At 41.7% G+C, this 21,121-nt stretch overlaps 1 protein-coding gene across 4 annotated transcripts in view; it reads right to left on the reverse strand.

Annotated features, from left to right (window-relative positions):
- Positions 1-18,090, reverse strand: part of sh2d3ca (SH2 domain containing 3Ca) — a 50,084-nt gene extending 31,994 nt beyond the window's left edge. The window contains exons 1-4 of one of the 4 annotated variants that reach the window (XM_032539022.1): positions 17,851-17,869; positions 16,768-17,034; positions 16,193-16,676; positions 12,589-12,628 (exon numbers count right to left, since the gene is read on the reverse strand). In XM_032539022.1, coding sequence (XP_032394913.1) covers positions 12,589-12,628; positions 16,193-16,676; positions 16,768-17,034; positions 17,851-17,869 — 810 coding nt within the window. Of the gene's footprint in view, positions 1-4,555; positions 5,107-12,588; positions 12,629-15,254; positions 15,349-16,192; positions 16,677-16,767; positions 17,035-17,850 lie in introns of those variants that run through there. The other 3 variants (XM_032539023.1, XM_032539025.1, XM_032539024.1) reach the window with 3 other exon arrangements.
- Between the last annotated feature and the right edge of the window lie 3,031 nt (positions 18,091-21,121).

Raw genomic sequence — 21,121 nt, forward strand, 5'->3', positions numbered from 1 at the left:
ATTATGGTGCTGCAAAAGCTGCAAGGGAGTAGATTGAGGGGGATAGTTAGGCATAAGGTGGATCTGATTTTCACATTGGTGACTGTGGTTTGCATCCTGTCACCTACACACAGTTGCAGAAATGCTGGTTTCTTTAAACCATGACCCAAATCTTTCTCTCGCAAGTAACCAAATGTTAACCACAGAGGTGGTAGATTACAAAACACTCATATGAACTGTTTTTGGGAGTTTCCGAAGGCACACATGATGTTTTCTTGCTGACAGGGGTATGAGATCAGGAAATGCCCAAATGGGTCACAACGTAGTTTGTTGTTTAGGTATAAAGGACATGTTATAGAGTAACTTTAAACTCACTCCAAAAAAACTCTCACCAAATCAAAGACAGTGTCTAAAGCAACAAACAAACCAAAGAAGAGCTGAGAACGGAGAAATGTGAATGAAGAACTAATTCACAGAATGGTCTGGAGCCCCCCCCCCCACACACACACACACACACACACACACACACACACACAGGCTTGTTCCTCATTACTGCCAAAAACATCACAGTGCTCTAATGAGGACTCTGGAAAAAGGCAATTTAAAGCGCGCGCACACACACACACACACACACACACACGCGCTGCCCTTCACACTATGAGCCGAGGGTGTGACAGGCAGGCATGCCAAAAGAGGATTTGTGGTGAAAAGCTTTGGGGAGGAGGGCGAGAGGGAGAGAGAGATAGGAGGAGTAGAGAAGAGGGGATTACATGGTGAATATTTCAATACTAAAACATACCAATTGGCTTGGACACTCACACACACACACACGCACGAGCAGAGCCATATCTCCTACAGCTAGATTAGCGGTGACTAGACAGAGAATGGGGTGATGGGTAAAGCTAATCCAAAACCACTGGGGCCCCCCGGGGATCCCCGGGGACAAGCTGATTGCTGGTTAACCTGCTGGGACTGACTGAGTGGACCAAAACCAACCCAGCTCCCCAATTCAATTCAGGACTACCCTTTGAAAGAAAGTTATTTTTAAGATTACTTTTTTTTTGCATTTTAGGCCTTTATTCGATAGGACAACTTAGACATGAAGGGGAGAGAGAGTGGGAATGTTTTTGTAGCTGTAAAACTAATAATATACAGACTGTGAACTGTGCTGAGATAGATTATGTGGAGGAGGCACTATTGAAAGGACATACAGCCACTGGTTCAATGTCTTTTATTAAACTGTGACCTTCTCTTAGGAATAAAACATAGATGAGGCATACAGAAGGGACATCAATGCAATAAAGCTGCCACTTTAATATGTATGATCTATGTGTTGCAGGATTTCTAAAGAAAACCCTCCTGCTGCATGTAATAACTGAACTCTGTGATGATCTAACTTGTTTATATCCCTAAGGCAGTTATTATTTTCCAAAAATGTGTAAATTTACCACTGTTTATTTCCCATATTTAAAATTTTGATTGAAAAAAGGGCAAAAAAAGATAGTAATTTGCAACGCAAACACCCTGTGCTTTTACTTACTTAGACGGACTCTGGTGCATAATCAGCAGCTCATTTGCATTAACTAACCCTTTGTCTTTTCACGTTCTATAACGAGATAATCCTCTGAGCTTTGCTCGTCATTTACTGTAAACTAAGGTGTTCACGATGTCCTTGCAGTAGAAAACACGACCACGTTAGGGTGCACAGGGTAATCAAGGTGAAAATTGAATCTACTCTTTAAAAAAAATCTTGGTAATTTTTAGTAACAATCTGTGTAAACAATTACACTTATAATCTACTTACTGTACACTTGTATTATTCTACAGTATGGGAAATAACTATCATGAGGTGCTAAACTGCTGAGAACAGAAACTTGGTTAACAGTGTATGGGACAAAAGGCAAAGAGGTGCCATGTTGCGAGGTTGGAGGTTGACAGCAGCGTTCCAGATACAGTCGGGCTGCAGGAACGCTAAAGGACAGAGGGACCGGCTGCTGGCTGGCATAATGGCTGCCACGTGCTGGTCAGGTCAGCAGGGAGCAAGACTACAGAGTCGAGTGGCACAGAGAGAGGGGGGATGGAGGGGCTTGCAGAAAAGAAATGATTAATTTCAAAAACAATTTAAGTAGAGGGGGCAGTTCTGTGTTTTCTGTGTCCATGCATCTGTTAATGTATGTGTGTGTATGTGTGTGTATGTATATGTGTGTGTGTTTCTGGAGGCTTATGGGTGGGTTTAACGCTGCAGGAGTCCAGCGGACGGTTACATTGTCCCAGTTACATCAATGCGCTGGAAGCAATGGGTATAATGCAGACACAATGGTTAAGCTGTGTGTGTGTGTGTGTGTGTGTGTGTGTGTGTGTGTGTGTGTGTGTGTGTGTGTGTGTAGTTGGCATACTACAGTCTAGACTTAGGGATCAAGTGTAATCTCTCTCCACTGATACAGCTGATGAGTCCACTGTTGCTGTGTCAACATCATCGCTGCATGTCACTTGTGTAACGGTGCAGATTTGGAATTCAATTCATAAATCTTTTTAAGGAATTTGACCCTTTTTGGCTGCAAGCATGCCTTTGAAACTTTTCTGGGATGTATGTAACTACAATTGTTTTTATTTTGAGTTTAAACAGAGAATATATAATATGAGTAACATTAATAATTTCAGATAAAAGAAAACTCAATCACAAGTTGCATGTGTCTAAGAGAAAAGTACTGAGTGTTAATGTCATTACTAATGGTTACCCTTGGAGGCAAAGAAAAAGCATCAACATGACACTGAATGTGCAGAACAAGTAATGATTAAAGCATCACTTCTCTGGGTAGCAGACAGTGTTTGGGTTACATGACACACAGTATTGTGCTTGACAGGCTATGTTTAATTAGAATGGATTGAGGAATCAATATTGGTCTGACAAAAACAGTTTGTAAACAAACCCAAGTTTCAGGGAATTAAATAATAATTATTTTTAACAATAGAAAGGCTCCCACTTAACTCTAACCATTCAGGGAGTGCTAATTAGTTTACCCCCCCCGCTCATACACACACGCACACACACACATTTCCACAACCACTGCTTTGCAGGAACCCTAATGACACGTTCAATTAAAATGACTTCATTACTATGAGCTTTGAAACACTTCACTCTAAACAAAAGCAGATGTTAAAAAAAATTACAAAGAGGGCCAAGAATCCCCCCCCGTACATCGGAAACAGCTATGTCTATCTGTAGGACAGACATTTGTTTTTAGAACAACAAAACAAACCAAGTATTCCATCACAAGGACACTGACTGTGTCACATTGACAAAGTGTCCTGCTGCAAGGGACAAGGTAGGACACGCCGACACCCAACTTGAGGATTACTGTCCTGAAACGCAGTCAAACCACGCACACAAACACAACTCTGCTGCTTTCCCGTTTAAAGTAAAGCCATAATTATAACACAGTCGGCTACAAACAACGTGGCAGGGAGAAGAGAAGAGGAAATTCTGCATGTTCTACAACAACCACTTCAGTAAAGTATTATGCCCCCAGGCAACAACATAGTTTGGTCTATTATTTCCTATTAACTCATCTATTAACCAATTCTCTTTAAGTAGTTTATTCTTTTGTCACTGTCCTCGTAACTCTCACTCTGAATAATCTCACATTTGGTAATATTCTACCACCTTTGAGCATTACAAACCAAACCCTGCCAGAAAATGAACACAAAGGTTTATTTTGGCTGGTCCCTGAAAAGTTGATATTTTGAAAAATAAGAAGTTTTGTTGCCAGAGAGCATCAAATACCAAGCAAAAGAGACACAAGGACACACTGTACAAACATACAAAATATTCTGTAGGTGTCATTTTGTCTTGGGAATAAGGTCAGATATTTGGTTTCAGGCATGAAGCCTGAATTAGACCCTAGTAAAACCGATACGCTTCACTCTACTGTACCCTTCACATATTTTCTCTTCCTCGCACACAAACCCACAAATCACAAACACATAACAACTCCCTTTCTCTCTCTTTTACCCCTTTAGTCCCAAACCCCTCTCTCCCTCACCATTTGTGATTTCACACAGTTTCATCTAACATCTAAGAACTGTACAGCACCTATGATATCATCAATCTGCCAGCTACCAGGCAAGCTGACATTACCGGCTGCCGGGACAGGAGAGAAGCCAACAGTGAGCACACCTCCCGTGAACACACACACACACACACACACACACACACACACACACACACCACACACACACACACACACCACACACACACACACACACACACACACACACACACACACACACACACACACACACACACACACACACACACCAACACACACACACACACACACACACACACACACACAAATGTAAGGAAACTTGGATGGCATATGAAAATCAGAAAACATATATACCTGGTATTGAAAGACATGTCATGTACTGTGTGCATTTTGTTACAAACCAGGAAGCACGGGCTCTCTGTTGCAAACAAACAGACAAACACACACACACACACACACACACACACACACACACACACATACAGACACAACACACACACACACACTCACAGTAGATGCTCACTCACCTGGACTTGCATAAAAGATCCCCGGTAGAAGCAGCATGCTGCAGCCGACAGGGCACTCCACAGACTACACCTCTCTGTCATGGTGAGTGCACACCTTACTCTGCTACCTTTCCCCAAATCTTCCTCCTTTTTTTCTCTACTTCACCTCTCCCTCTTCTTCTGTTCCCCGTCTCCTGTCCTCTTCTTTATCTCTACCCCACCCAGGGTGTCTGATCTAAACCCCAGCCCCAGGGCTAAGCCTGTCCTACCCCTGCCTCTCTGCCTGGCTAACAGCCCCTCAACATAGTGCCACCACTACAAAACCAGGCTACCAGCTAAACAGCTAACACAACACAGCTACAGCTTGCAAGCAGGTGCTGGTAACCACATCAGCCATAAGCTAAGAGCGAGCCACTAACAGCTGGAACTGATAAGAGCAAGAGATATTAGAGCTCCTGACATCTCCACTGCTTCTGCCCTGCGCCGGCTTCTGTCGATCCTGCTCTCGCTTCTCTCCCTCTCACTGCACTTGCTGCACTTCACGCGGCTGCTAGGGATTACCTCATTGCTTGCTGATGAAAGGAGAGTGGGTGGGGGGAGGGCGGACCAGAGAGAGAGGGTGGGAGGGATGGATAGATGATGGAGGGAATGAGGGAGACCAGGGGGGTGGGGGGGTGAATGCTAGCAGGCACAAGCAGAAAGGAAAGCTGTCGAATTGCAGGCAGAAAGAACCACACCCACCCACCCAACGACAGCCGCTTTAGTGCTGAGACAATGCTGACATGGGGTGGTATGGGGGGGTTGGACTGAGTAAAACAAGGAGAAAGTGAAAGAAGATGGGAGGAGGGAAAGATGAACATGGGTGTAGAAGGAAAGAAAGAAGGAGGAGTGCAGCCTTCTAAAGGAATCTAACTCTTCTTCTGCCATAAAACACCCAGCAGGGGTGCCCCCCCCATCCACACACACACACACACATACACACACACACACACACACACACCTTTTATTCCACCTATACATAGTCACACACACACACACACACACACACACACACACACACACACACACACACACACACACACACACACACCACACACACACACACACACACACCACACACACACACACACACACACACACACACACACACACACACACACCTTTTATTCCACCTACACATATTCACACACACACACACCACACACACACAACTATATATTACTAGAGATGGCAGGAGCTACAGAGCTTTTGGTTCCTTATCTGTGTGTGTGTGTGTGTGTGCGTGCGTGCGTGCGTGCGTGCAGCAAAATATAATGATGTGTTTCTTAAAAGCCATGCAGACTGCAGCTAGACAGCTCATTATAGGCTGAAACACACAGGCAGGTGTTTCAAGGATAACACAGTGTGATTTTCACTGGCCCATTTCTCTCACACACACACACACACACACACACACACACACACACACACACACACACACACACACACACACACACACACACACACACACACACACACACACACACACCACACCACACACACACACACACACACACACACACACACACACACACACACACACACACACACACACACACACACACACAACACACACACACACACACACACACACCACACACACACACACACACACACACACCCACACACACACACACACACACACACACACACACACACACACACCAGGCAGAGAGATGTCAGGAGGGGTGGGGCTCTGTCTCCAGAGACTTGAGTGAGTGACATCATTGAGTTGAGGACGCCTCACCATAGCAACACTGTGAGAGCCCCTGACAGCATCCAAAATTCTGACACTGCATTTAGTTGGGTCTGCACCACTGCAGTGAAGCATAACCCAAGCGAGGGATGTAGCCAGAGAAGGAGAGACATATGCAACATAAAAAGGTGACAAAATTTCTGTATGCACCATCATGTCTGCACCACACATACACTACATCCGATGATACCAGAAATCCCTCCGCTAATCTGCCTCTTGAATGCATGCTAGTGGGTCACAGGCAGAAAGAAAAGGCCGATAGATAAGGAGCTACAAGACACAGGAAGGATTCATTAACTGCAGTGACTCCTCTTAATGTAATCTCAAACCATCCAGCTCTGGATTAGACAGATTACACAGCAGGGACACAAATAATCTCATAAAAGGGACCCTGTGCTTTCCTTCCCTCAATCCACTGTAATACTATGCCAAAACAATCACAACATACAGCATGTTACATCTGGCTGCTGCGCCACACACCCACGCATATCAAAAATGCACGCTGGGGGAAAAATATGATGGATGCAGAGTTTAAAGCATATATGGTCAACTGTAGCTATGGGATCAGCATTAAAATTGGCAATGTTAGGAGTGTTATTCCCACTTAGACAGGTCATAATGAAAATGTATTGTGCCGTAAGCTCTATCAGCTAAAAGCCACTCCATAAAATTACACTTTTATAAAACATGCACTTTTCGTATCACACCTCCTAATCCTTTGAAACAAGTGTTTTGATTGGCACAAGTGAAAAGAATCCCGCTAAAAAGGAGCACCTCCTGTCATAGTTTTTAGGCAAAATACATTGCGAAATGCTCTAGCTTGTGTTTCCTCATGTCCGTTTGCATCCTCAGATGAATTAAGTTAAGTCAAACCGATATCAAACGGCTGCTGTGGGGAGCTGAGACATTAACTCAAAGCAACGGATTCACCAGAACTGAATCATACCATTTGAATTGTCTGAATCATCTCTGGAAATGTTTGATAGAGAAAAAATACATTGTGCTCTGCACTATAATATAACACTCAAGGGTAGATGTTCTGGTGCACCAGTAACTTGCTCTTCTTACTTACTTTTCTCTAGCAACTAAGAAGAGCTATGTTGTGAGAGGAGCTGACAAATGTTTGACAAAAATCCATATCTCTGAATCTCTTACAGACCTAAATACGGTCGATTCACAATCATTCCATTGTCTGAATCCCACATCACTTCACTGAGAATACAATACAATGACATACAGTAGTGAGACCAATCAGTCCACAGTCTATACTGTGCACCATACTACATCATCAGACGTGATTTAACATAAGAAAGTTAAGGTCCCTAATGTGTTAAAGTCTGTTGTTGTTGTTACATATTTAATTTTTGAAACAAATGTTACAATTTAATCAACATATTCATCGAGCCGCAGCCTTCACTGCTCAATATCATTTTAGATGTTTTAAATTGAATAGACAGAAAAATGATGATAACTTTGCCCCATTTTGTGCCTTTGGGAAGACTAAAGAGAGTCTCATTCTTACTTTAGTGTCTTGTACACTTCATTACCCTGACTCATCTCTCTTGTTCTTTTTATTTCCTTGCTTCATTCTCAACCGTATTGCTTCCCTTTAAATCCTTTTATATATCTCTTCCTTTATAGTCTCTACATGCAAGTTTGTCAGACAATGTCTGCACAGGTACTCGTTCCACCATCTCCTTCATTTTCTTTTACTCTTATCCATTCATTGAACCCATACTTTCTTTTTTTCAGCATTCCCTCAACTCCCTCTCCCAATGCTCTGCCTAATCCAACCTTTTTTATCATCATGCTCCTCCCCTCAGCTCTCCCTCCTCCTTATCCCAGCCTCTCATCACTAGCCTAACCTCCTCCTTTCATCCTCCTCCTCTCCCGTCTTTCCCCTCCCTTCTCTCTTCTGTCCTTCCCTTCTCCTCCACGGCCATCCTGTCCTTCCACACCTCTATCTCTCTACATCTCATCCCCTGCTTGGAGGTGGACTTCAGTTAAATATTAATTAGTAAGCTCCATCCCGCAGGCTGATAGGGAACACAATGAAGAATACCCTGCCCGTGCCTGCAAGCGTCCCACTAATGAAAGGAGTGTGTGTGTGTGTGTGTGTGTGTGTGTGTGTGTGTGTGTGTGTGTGTGTGTGTGTGTGTGTGTCAGTCAAACAGAGATAGAAAGAGAGAGAACATAGACAGTGAGAGAGTGTGTGTTTATGAGAGTAAAATGTGTGTATGTGCGTGAGAGTTGAAAAGAAACACACCGAGGGCAGATCAAGATTATACTGTATGCGCACACATATCTTTGTGTGTGCACACGAGCGTTTCTTAAAACAAAGGCCGGGCTCCGTTGGGGGTTAGTGGGGTTCAGCTAATGATCTGTGTATGTCTGATTGTCATCAGTGTTTTTTTCACAGGGTGGACCCTATTCACCGACTGGTTAATCCGTATCGAACCACCAGATGTGTGTTTCAAAGGCCGTTTGAAACATCAGTCTGTGATAATGATGCAGCAAGAGAAAGAGGCCTGCTGGAAAACGCTGTATTCTCACAGACGTGTAGAAAAATATGAATTTAGGTGTGAAATAGCGCAATTAAAAACCCTCTGTCCTGCTATAATCACATTAAAATGACTTACACAAATATGTTGCTGTAGCAACTAGACACATCTTTAGTGTGAATAACGCAGTGTGTAATACTGTTTTAGAGAGATCGATGTGCCATTATTCTCGGTTTTCTGCTTAGCGGCATTACCATGCTGACCTCGAAGGGGATGGACAAAATAACAAGTACTTGAGAATAACACAAGCCTGTAGTAAATATCAGAGCTTTTGCTCTGAGAACGCTCAGAGGTGATTAAACTCAATGACTATTATCTGAGGCTGCAGTTTGTGAAGTGAATATCCTATCCAATAAGTTGTGCTTGTGACCTCCGGGCGTCTTTACTAATGCAATTTCCATGTATTTTGCATGTGGTCATAAGATTTTTGAGACTTTTCTCTTTACCGCGTCACATATTCTTTCAGCGTATTATGACTGAAGTACCAGGAGTTCAAGCAGCAACCACTGCACTGTACAGTTCATAATAATTACAAAAGGCAGTTAGACGAGCCATTTAAAGTTGAAAACCAATAAGCAAAGTGTGTTTGCAGATAGTCAGCATTTTTAGCCCAACTAGTGGCATGGCTTGAGGAATGTAAATGTGTAAGTTTTCACTTAGGGAAATATCTTAACATATTACTACAGTAGATCAATTGCCATACATTTTGTTGCAGACATTCCTGGTCCCCAGAGGATAAAGCCTACCTTGATCCCTGACTTTTCCTCAAGGCCACCATGATTTTGACGTGCTATTTAGCAAATGTTAGCATGCTAACACTATCGGATCAGATGACAAACAGGGTAAACATTACCTGCTAGAGTTGTCATTATTGGCTTGAATTGCTGGTCTGCTGCAAACACTGTAAAATATGTAAATCAATGGAAAACATTGTGGGTTTTACCAAACTAATATTTACTGCAGGGAACTGTACTGTATTGCATTTTAAGGTGTGGGCTATTTAGTCCATGTTAAATGTATGTCTATATATTTGGGCCCTTTTCTCTTTGGTGACCTAAATAAACTGATTTATGCAAACAATCCAACATGTAAACACAGTGCATGGACTGTGAGTGTGTGCAGACCTGGCTGTACGCTGATTCTCTGTCAGTCTGTTTGCACGGTGAAGGAACAGTAACTGAAGACATTTATTAGGGGTGTATCACTGAGGGCCAGCCCTGACAGTATACACCCCTTCTCATTTACAGGGGGACCATATTAATTTAATTAAACTAAAATAGTGACACGCTCACACGCACACACACACATACACACATACACATGCACCCACAGGGCACAGCCTCATTTTAATCAGACGGCACACAGACAGATTTTAAAAATTCAAACCATTCGCATAATCAAACATGCAGCAATGCACAGATACACAGCTGAGCCCCTTCACACACACACACTGAAATGTTTTTAGAGCAGCAGCGTGACTCTAGTGCCAGACGTATGTTAATAAACCTCAAATGATCCCACACGTTTCACCTCCTGCCCCTCCCGTCAAAGTAGCACCAAACCCCAAAATCAGTATACAAAGCAGGGCTGGGCTGCAGGCAAAAACAAACGCAGACAGTTATAGAGCCACACACACACACACACACACACACTATTTAAAAACAAGCTCAAATTTAGACAGAAAGTGAACATTGTGATTAGTTCCATAATAACACAAAATCATCCGGCCTCTTTAACTACCAACCTCAGCCATTTTAAAACTGCTTTTACGTCTTTCACTGAAAGTCACAAAAAACAAAACCGCGCAGATATTGCTTGACCAGCGATGAGTCCACATAAAAAATGAATGATGATGGATATTTTATGATAAAGCCTAAAAGATGAAAAACTCATCCTGAATGCTTTGGGGCTTTTTTCTTACTGATTGCTTATTTTCTTTGAGCATCCTCAGATCTGATTGGTTTGTCTGTCTTTCTCTCTGTCTCACTGTCTCTCAGTGTGATAACTGCGTGTGCATATGTGAATAAATAAGTGTACACGTGTGTGTGTGAGCGTGCACATGTGAAAACCAGGAGAGGACTCTGGCCTGGTCTTACCCATTATAACAGGGAACACTGAGGCCAACTCCTGATTTAAACATCAGCTGTCATAAATGTTTCAGGGAAATAGAAGATGTTTGCTGGCAGCTTTCAGAGAGTGGGTGGGGCGGCAGGGGTGGCGGGGCGGGCTTTTGTGGTGTTAGAGAGAAAGACAGGAAACTAATTTGGGTGACAAAACGTGGGTTTAAAGCAGAAACCAATGATTCTCCTTCACTTCTTGCGTTTTCATCTGATACGGCATGGATGGAATATGAAAAGTCATTCTTATTTAAAGTTTTTTTTTTAAATTGAAAAACTTCAGAACCAAAAAGAATCCTCATTTTTTTCTTGTCAGCATGAGAGTACCGCTAATGGTATTAAGTACATGGGCGTCCTGGTGGCCTACATTGTCAAGCTGGGTCACCTTGTCTGTAATACAGACCAAGTCACTAACATCATGAAAAATGTATTCATTTTTATAAAATAAACATTGACCTCCAGCAGAAAAAAATAATGGAGGAACTATTTTAGACAGAGACGTTTAGACCTTCTAAAGAAATTGACGATGACACGAGATTTGTCAGCTCTGAGTGGCTTACTGCTTTGGCTACTCTAATACTAAACACCTCAATGTATTTTATAATTTTTTTGTTTAAATCAGTTATGGTTGTAAACACAGCAACAAAGCAAGCCTTCTTTTTCCTAATTTAGAAAAAAAGGCTGATTTTCCATCTCTAGTCCAGACTCTTTAAAGGTAAAGAAATAACCAACTGGACCTTGAATGTATGTTTGAGTCAGGCAGAGTGATTTATTTACATGCTGTTCTGCCTCCAACATTAAACTTCTAACAAGGCTGGCAGTGTGGTGGGATTTAAATATAGTCAATGTGTTGTGGTCAGAGGAAGTTGGATATATTTGTTTTACAAAAGGAATACGGGTCAGGGTCATAGGAGAAGGCTTTTACCACCCGTCTGGGATGGATAATCAATAAGAAATCTGATCTCAAGAACTCAACAGTTTACTATCCATCTCTTCTCTCTTTTTCTTTCTTCTTCTTCTTAAGCTTCACTTTCTATCACTTGCCACTTGTCACACTCAGTTTAAAGTCCAATATCTGCTTTAATATGTATTTGTGTTATTCAGGATGCATGAATTCCTTACATCCAGCTTCACATGCTCTCTGGTCTATATGGAGATTAAAACTGCAGTGTACGGCCCCACCTACTGGCTGCAGCACACACTGCTCGCTAGCGGCACAGTGCTGACATTAGCACAGCTTCCCTCCAAATTCAATTAGCTAAATGGCAGACTGAATTAGGCTAAATGCAGAGTGAGCCTGCTGAAATGAGCAAAACTGTTGAAGACTATAAGGGATAATAATTAGCCACAATTACATCTGAAAGCTCACATTAAAAAAAATCTAATTTATTATAATGGAAGACAGGAGAAAACTGCATTGCACGTTCAAGCTAAACCTAGAAATCATATCTACTGGCATCTCAGGCATTACGTTTGTGTGCATGGGTGTACTGTAACTGACAGAAACCTTGAAATATTTCTGTGGGATAATATTCAAGTACATGCACACACACACACACACACACACACACACAGACTTACCTGCACATATTCCGACTGGCTCTTTGTTGGCTCCATGTGGCTGAAGAAACAGAAGGAGAAAAAAAGAGATGAAAGAGAGAAAATTCTGGAATTTTATAACAGAAAATGGCTGTAAACGCCTGAGGAATTGTGCACGCATGTGTATCAACACACATGTACACACACCTCTGTGTTTGATCTGGTCTTCTAACAGGTGCAGTGCATGTTACCACGGACAAAAAACATGCCTGTATTCCCATGACCCTCCTCCACAGTGGCCTCTCCAGTGAGCAAAATTTTGTTCCAGACCAGCTTCATAGAAAATGGATAGATAACAATCCCCACTGAGCTTCTAAGGTTGCTGAATATGAAGCTGGCCTCTCAAATCCTCAGGGCGCCATAACTCTCACTTTTACACTCACGATGAATCCGGATCATGTGTCGAAACCCCCCCCCTGCTAAGCTGTAGTCTTGGGAGCCATACTGTGGGTACTGAGCTAAAGGGGCAATTACACTCCCAGACAAGTTTTAGATCAATCAGCACAGTTGCACGATGGGTCTCCTAGGGCCCAGAGCAAAGCCGTGTTACACATGACCACAGAGAGGCCAGATCAAAGGGTCCCATAGTGGCAGCGGCTAGGGAATTTTAATAGGTCCCACGGCAGAGGAGCTCTACATTCCCTTCCTAGGCTGCTCCTGTGCTTAGACCAAAGAAAAATATTTGCCCCCCTTCATTTGAACACATTGACAGTTATCAAGTGACAAATGTGACTGAGCTGTAAATACTAAAACATACCATTTATACATAAGGCTTTGAAAACAAAAAGCCCATCCTATCTACAGCATAGCGAGAATATCATTGAGCTCTACAGTAGAGCTGAGGTCAATGTCAACTAGTCTCGCATTGTCAGGCCTACCTCCACAACCCTGAGGAGGAGCACTGTGGAAGTACTTATTACACATTTTATGTCCTAGTATAATACTCTGTGATATCATACTTGACCTTAATTTACTACTAATACTTCTGTCTACTCTTCTCTTTTCAAGGAGCAACAACATCTGACTCAAGGATGTAAGAACAGAAGTGGTGATATGTTGTACAGATTGTAAAACCGTCTGAGAGAAACCTTTGATTTTGGGCTATCAAATTCCAATTGACTTCAACTAAGGCTGCTATAGAGTATTTTGACAAACAATGAGTTGTTTTGTTTATGAAATATCCCAGAAGAGTGAAAAATGACCAACACAATGTAACACGAGTCGAAGGTTGCTTCTTTTATCTGTCCACCACCAAACTATATAGTTGAGTAATGTCACATATGACAGAGGAAAGCGTCAAATCCTCAAGAAGCAGAAACCAGCATATTATTTGCCATTTTTTGCTTAAAGGTTCCATGACATGGTACTCTTTAGATGCTTTTATATAGACCTTAGTGGTCCCCTAAGACTGTTTCTGAAGTCTCTATCCCGAAATTAAGCCTTGGTGCAGAATTACAGCCACTATAGCCAGTCCCACAATGAGCTTTCTTTGACAAACTGCCACTTTGCTCGTTTGAAAGCCATAATGTCTCTCTCTTTCTCATGGGCGGGCCAAATTCTCTTGGCAGGCAAAGCAGAGAAAGGGGAGGTAACCTTGCTCCTTATGACCTCACAAGGGGCAAGATTCCAGATCGGACCATCTGAGCTTTCATTTTCTCAAAGGCAGAGCAGGATAGGGCTCGGTTTACACCTATCGCCATTGCTAGTCGCTGGGGGACCATAGGCAGCCTGGGGGAACGCATATTAATGTTAAAAAAAACCTCATAAAGTGAAATTTTCACGCCGTGGGACCTTTAAAAACTGACTGAACAATTATTCTGCTGCTGCTTAATATTTAATGTTGATCATTAAACAACTAATTAATTCAACTTTGGTTAAACATATGTTCACATTGGGGTCAGGCTACCACTGTTTGTCCCCTTTTCGAATTAGTGCCAAAGGAGTTATCATGCACAGGCAAGGCAGAAGAACGAAACTCATAATTTTGCCAGCTGAGCAGCTATGACAGTAAAAGTGGTTTTCCAAAGCAGCCAAAGTCAGGCAAAGTAAAGAGCTGCACTTTTGAAAGAATAATAATATAGAGGGAAATTGACAGCCAAGCTGAGAGACTTGTGATTTAGGCAGGAACAGACAGACAGCTCTTTGATGTGCCCACACTGAACAAGCACTACGCCACCATACAGCCATATTTCCCACGGTCTCTGGGCTGAACTAATGGGCTGATGCTGCACGCTCGCACATGCATGCCAGCAAAACTGCAGCCACGCATGCATGCACGCACACTCACAGTCACAGACACGCACGCAGTGCAAAATCCCACTGTAACATGATACACGCACTCTCATGCATGGGATACTGGAGGCAGCAGAGAGACATTGGCATGTCATAAACTGCGAGGAGTTACAGAACATTTCCCCTCAAACTGTTCAATAAAGTTCGGACTTTGTTGATAAATCCACTACAACATTATGAAACGCACACAATAAGCGCACAAAAGCTTATCCATGTCGCCTCCTGTGTGTCAATGCAAAATAAGAAAACATCAGACCAACAGCCTGCAGCTTTCCAGCAGCATCTGACCAATAAAAGGAGTCGATATAACCCGCTTTCTTTAAAAAAGGAAGTCATTAATCTTGTTATCATCTCACCTCAAACCCATCGCCTTAGGTAAGTCCTGTCCACAGAAAAGTCAGCACAAAGTGTGAACTACCCAACTTCCCCTGTGGGTCCACGCGCAGTTTAAACTGATTTGCGCCCCCTGTGGTATACATAAAGCATGTGCCATTTTTTAAGGGACCTGGGTTCAAATAAAAAGCTACCCTATATACACCCAGTTCCTTCAATCTCTCAGCAATGTGAGCAGTTTTTCAGTGCTGGAAGTCACTTAAGTAAAAGTACCAAAATAACAATGCACAAATACTCCAATAGAAAAAGACCTTCATTCATAATATTCATATATCCAGTTCATAATTCTAAAAGTACATTATTATTAGGAAAAGCTACTCGGTGGAATTAAAAAGTAGTCATTTTCTGCAGAACAAAAATACCTAAAATAAAAATAAAAATTAATAATCATAAATTATTGTTAAATAAATATTAATGAATTAAAATTATAGTTATGAAACCATGTAAATTGCTGTGTAGTCAGGCAACGGGCCCTGACTACACCGCTTTTTTGTAAGTAGTCACAAACCAAATGGCTTAGAACCACCAGTTTAATCTTTAACAATTTGTTGTATGTTATAAACTGGACACACAAGATAAAATGAAACATTCAAGTACAATAAACTATATTTAAGTAAAGAACTTGAATAAATGTACTCAGTTACTTTCCAGCACTGATTCTGACACAAGGACCCGGCTCAGGACAGGGGCCCAAGATCAAGCAGGAGCCACTCTAAGGCCTTTAACATGCCAGTGAACACTGTGCTTTAGTAGTGCATACTCTCATTTTATAGTGAACCCCCACAAACCAGTTGACCAATCAGTAACCTTTCCTACTTCAATTACTTTACTGTTGGAAAAGAAAAAAGCCAGAAAAATTGAACTGTTCACATTTAAGAAAAAAAGGAATGAAACAAATCACCAGTAAATTCTGTCTGAGTTTTGGTTTTGTTTGTCCTCTCCTCCGGTCAGCTGTCTGCACTCTGCCTCCTCCTTAGGTTCAGATACCGGCCTGTTCTCCAGCCCTTCATTCTCATTAATCTGATCATTCCCCCGGCTGGGTGGAGGTGATGAAGTCTCCTCAGGTTTCAAGTCTGCACCTGCCTGGGTGATGCTCTCTGGATGGAGTGCTGCACTTGGGCCACCAGATGGTGACATGGCAGAGATGGTGTCTTGGGTGTTTACGACATTAGTTTCACCCATAGGTTCAGGGTGGGTCTTGGGATCAGTGAGAGAGTCTTTGCCGAGCCCAATGTCAGCTTTAGCTCTAGCTTCATCCCCAGCAACTTTAGATCTGGCGGCTGTGAGCCTCGGGGGGCCACAGTCTTGGTCCCGTAAAGGTCTCTGGCTTTGACTTCTGCTGATGCTGCTCTTGTCTTTACTCTTCTTATTGCTGCCGGGGCCTTCTAGAGTAGAAGGGATGTCAGAAATGAACATAAAGTTTGTCATGGTGAAAACTGTTGTCCTTTTTTGTTATCTTAAGTTATGCTGCTTTACCTTTATTGCTCTTGTCTCTCCTCCTCATCAGTAGCCTTGGCAGCGTACCCATGTGTGTGTAGCTCTCACTGGAGCGAATGTAGCTAGCAGAGCGAGGACGCATGGCATCCATGTCGTCCATCGTTGTCTCAACAACCGGAGCCAGGATTGCCTTGCCATCTCCAGGTACACTTCCTGCTCCAGACTTGGACTGAGAGGTCTTGGAGTCAGATTTTTCAGTTGAGCGGCGAAAGGAGAGGTTGGTGAGGCTACCAAACCACTTGAAACCTTGACAGAGCAAGAGTTAGAAAAGAAGAAAAGCTCCTTATACTGTAACAAGTATATGACATTGCTCAATGTGTTTGCCCACCTGGCAACCCAATTCATTCCCATGCAACCTCTCAATTAGATTTATTTTCAGTCAGGGGGGAAAGAGAAGCTAAAGAAGTATCACTTCTGCAGTTCCCCTCATCAAGCATTTTTGTGTCTTTTAGCTTAATGTTTTTGTTGTCTGACTCACAAATTCTATAATTTAAAAATCTAAAAACACATTGACATATCTTGTAAATTGTTTTTTGACAATTTGCAAAGACTAACAGGAATCTAAAAGTAAAGTATACAGTATGTAAAGTAGATAATGCACGTGTGTGTGTGTGCGTGTGTGCGCGTGTGTGTGTGTGTGTGTGTGTGTGTGTGTATTTTGCGCTTGGTTGGCGCTTGGTTTGTGTGGGAATGCCAGTAGGCATCCAAGTATTTTGCTAGTTTATTTATGAATAAAACATAATAAACACTGCAGGTCAAAACAGGTCTCCAAAATAGCCTCTATATATTATAGTACACGTTTTACATTCTCAACCGAATTAATTTCAACTGCAAATGGTATTTTGCATGTAGTCCTAATCCCCAAAATGTTGTAAAACTGACATGGCAGTGTCCGATCAATAGTCAACAATAGTTAACTGAAACTGCGGTTTACAATATTTGTTAACACATGAACAAATTGCAGCTGCTCTACACACACACACACACACACACACACACACACACACACACACACACACACACACACACACACACACACACACACACACAAACAATACTCACTCAGTTTCCTTATGCTCATGTTGTGGCTGCAGTGTGGATGTGAGATCAGCTGCAGGAAGGTGTCAGATGGATCATCTGAAAGGAGAGGCAGGAGTCTACAATAGGAAAAAGGAAAAACAGATATGGGAGGATAACTTGTTGAGGCGGACCAACCTTGGTGTGAACCACAGTTCCTCTCTGTGGCTGAGATACTGCACAGTTTTTATGTGTGACAGAGACAAAACTGAGAGATGAGAGGCAACAACTGGGGCAGTGCAGAGCGTGACACTTCCTGTATAAAGCTGAGAGGACCAATGGTAAGAGGATATGAAAAGATGAGATGACAAGGCTCGAAAGAATAAGATAAGAATATAAATATATGAAACACGTGAGGGTGCTCTCTCAGGCCAGAATGAAAAAAGTGTTGATGACTTATATATACATTTATATATATGTATATATATATACATATATATGTATAGAGAGAGAGAGAGAGAGAGAGAGAGAGAGAGAGAGAGAGAGAGAGAGAGAGAGAGAGAGCGAGAGAGGGGTGTAAAGCGTTTTACACTGAGGTGTTGACTTTTGTCCCATTGAAAATCAAAAGCTGGCCATAAACTCATCCAGAGTTTAACAACTATCACCTTTGATATCACTGATTATCTACTTCAAGCTACCAGTCATTTCATCTTCCCGACAGTTTATTTACACAGTCAATGTTGCTTCACACTCATGCATTATCAAGACACCTTACCTTTAACAAGAAATTAATGATTCAATCAAATGTGAAAAAGTATTTATGTAGTAATAAGGACATATTGTCGTTTGTCAGCACATCTCAGAGTTCTCTGTGAGTTTGGGTGAAAGACACACCGGATACTAATGCATTAGTGTTATGTTATTTTTTTCTTGTCCTTTTACATCAGACAAAACGTTGGTTGGAATTTAGCCGGGGATGCCAAAGGTTTTAAAGATACCAAATATGTCAGACTGCATTTTGGCTCTATGTGTCTTAAAAACTGTAACATTTGACAAGAAAGAGCTTCATAAGTGTTTTTTTATAGACCTACTTATGTTCAGTATAGGGTCCATGTGTAGTTTGTTTATGTTCTAGTGATAAGTAACCTTGTTGTTTGAACAAATGTCTGGTTCACGAGTAAAGGCAGAATGTTATGACTTTTAAACAATCAGGGTTAGCATCCTGTTTCTTACCAGCAGTCAGTGTTGGTTTCCTTTAACCGTGACCACAATCATAACTTGACTCTTCTCTTATTTTGCACCCATCTTAAATTCCACAAAAAGACTTTGCATAGAGAAATCCTCTAAAGTCAGGTTAGTTTTTTGGTTTATTTATATGTTGATTTACAATGTTCGTCTGTCTTCCCCTTCCTTCAAAGACACTGAAAATATAAAACCTATCATTTATTTAACAAAAAGCTTTCTAAAAGGAAAGTAACTTGTTATGTTGTTATCATTTGCCTTCATTTACTGTAAGCATGACGGAACAAACTCCACAAATGCAAAAGACAGTATATCAATTATTTTAAAATATTTTAGTTTGATATTTTATATATGTGCACATGTATTTCTTAAAAAAAAAAAAGCGTGATACAGAAAACGTTAATGTGGTTTGTTGTTCAAATGTCAAATCAGCGAGATCAGTTAAGATGCTGACTACTGTTGTATAGTGTATACTAGTCTATGTAGTGTTTAGTGTGAGCCATATGCTTAGGCTTTCACTTCCTGTTCCTTTTTGGGTGTGAGTGTTCTGCAAAGACGCCTCGCGTCTTCCTGTCAACACTGTACCACACAAGTGTGCATGTTGGTATGAAACTGTGAAGTGTGAAGCCATATGACGACCATATAAAAGACAACCGGAAACATTCCAACAGCCACTTCATTACTGCAAAGGAAATATCAGCTGCCAAAACTGGGGGTGCTGTTGTGATTATAACGTGTTTATGCTTTTCTGCAACCTCAAAGAGCAACCAGGGTTTGTTGTTCACTTTCTTACATTTTTCATCTAAAGACTTTACTGCTCAGTTGTTTCATCATCACGTTTTTTAATTGCATCAACAAAACTAAAACTCACTTTTAACTGATTAACCCAAGAACAGAAGGCTCTTCCAATGCACACGTGCATCCGCAACCAAAAAGCCCTTCTGGCTCAGTGAACATCTCAACGTCCCAGAAAGAGTCAGTGGTTAGTTTCTTCTGTTAATAATCATCATGTGGGTGGCACCAAAGATCACTGAAAAAAATATAATTATGCAACCACACTCCCTTCCCTCTACCCCATATGTACGTCATACTATAGATTACTGTAAATACAGGGATGTTTGATCCAGATCATTGCTAATATATTGTGCACATTTCTAATTAGGTGTCATTAGGACTCATCATGACTCCCGACTAAGACGGTGAATCGTTGCCCAGTTACCAGCCTGAGTGTATTTTCATGATACTAAATCTTTCTGACCCTCAGAGAAATGCCACATGCTCATTGGGAAATAAGGTCCTTGAGAACACCTTGTCCTTTTTATGCAGCCTATAGCTGTAACTGAACAACTGCTGGTCACTGCTCTGTGATCCACCGGCAGGGAGGTAGATGGAATAAAGTGAGAAACATAACATAGTGTGATTAATACAAACACACACATGTGAGCACACGCACACCCTTAGGTAATAGATTGGACTTTCATTTTGGACTTTGTGTCCCAACCAGGTTTTCTACAGAAGTAATTTGCTGGAGTGAATGACTGTGTGTGTGTGTGTGTGTGTGTGTGTGTGTGTGTGTGTGTGTGTGTGTGTTTGTGTGAGGGTGTGTGTTGCTTTAATTTCACCTTGATGAAAAACAAGCCTTCAATAATTCAGCTCTCTGCCCCCTCATACGATGACAAACATCACTGGTCACTTTGACCTGAGGCCACACACACACGCCCAAAACTGAAACCTTACATACACAAAAAAAGAAATGCTGTCAGCCTAGCTTCCCTTTTATTTATTTTATTTCCAAAATGATATACCACAAGTAATATTATCAAAATTATTGTGATCCTTCATTTAATCACACATATTAACAACACCGTTCCACACATATTCCGTAATTGTTTCTCCTATTAAGGAAGAGTATGCACACTTGTCTTCAGAAATCTTTTTGTTATAACACAAGGGAACCGATACATATCTGATGGATGAAAGGTAACTATTGTCCCTTGTTTATGTTTCTTTTATGATAACATTGTCAGAAATACTTCTTGTTTTCTGTAACGTTTATAATAATGTCAGCATTAAC

Source organism: Etheostoma spectabile, chromosome 16 (assembly GCF_008692095.1).
Source record: "Etheostoma spectabile isolate EspeVRDwgs_2016 chromosome 16, UIUC_Espe_1.0, whole genome shotgun sequence".
NCBI classification, from domain to species: Eukaryota; Metazoa; Chordata; class Actinopteri; order Perciformes; family Percidae; genus Etheostoma; species Etheostoma spectabile.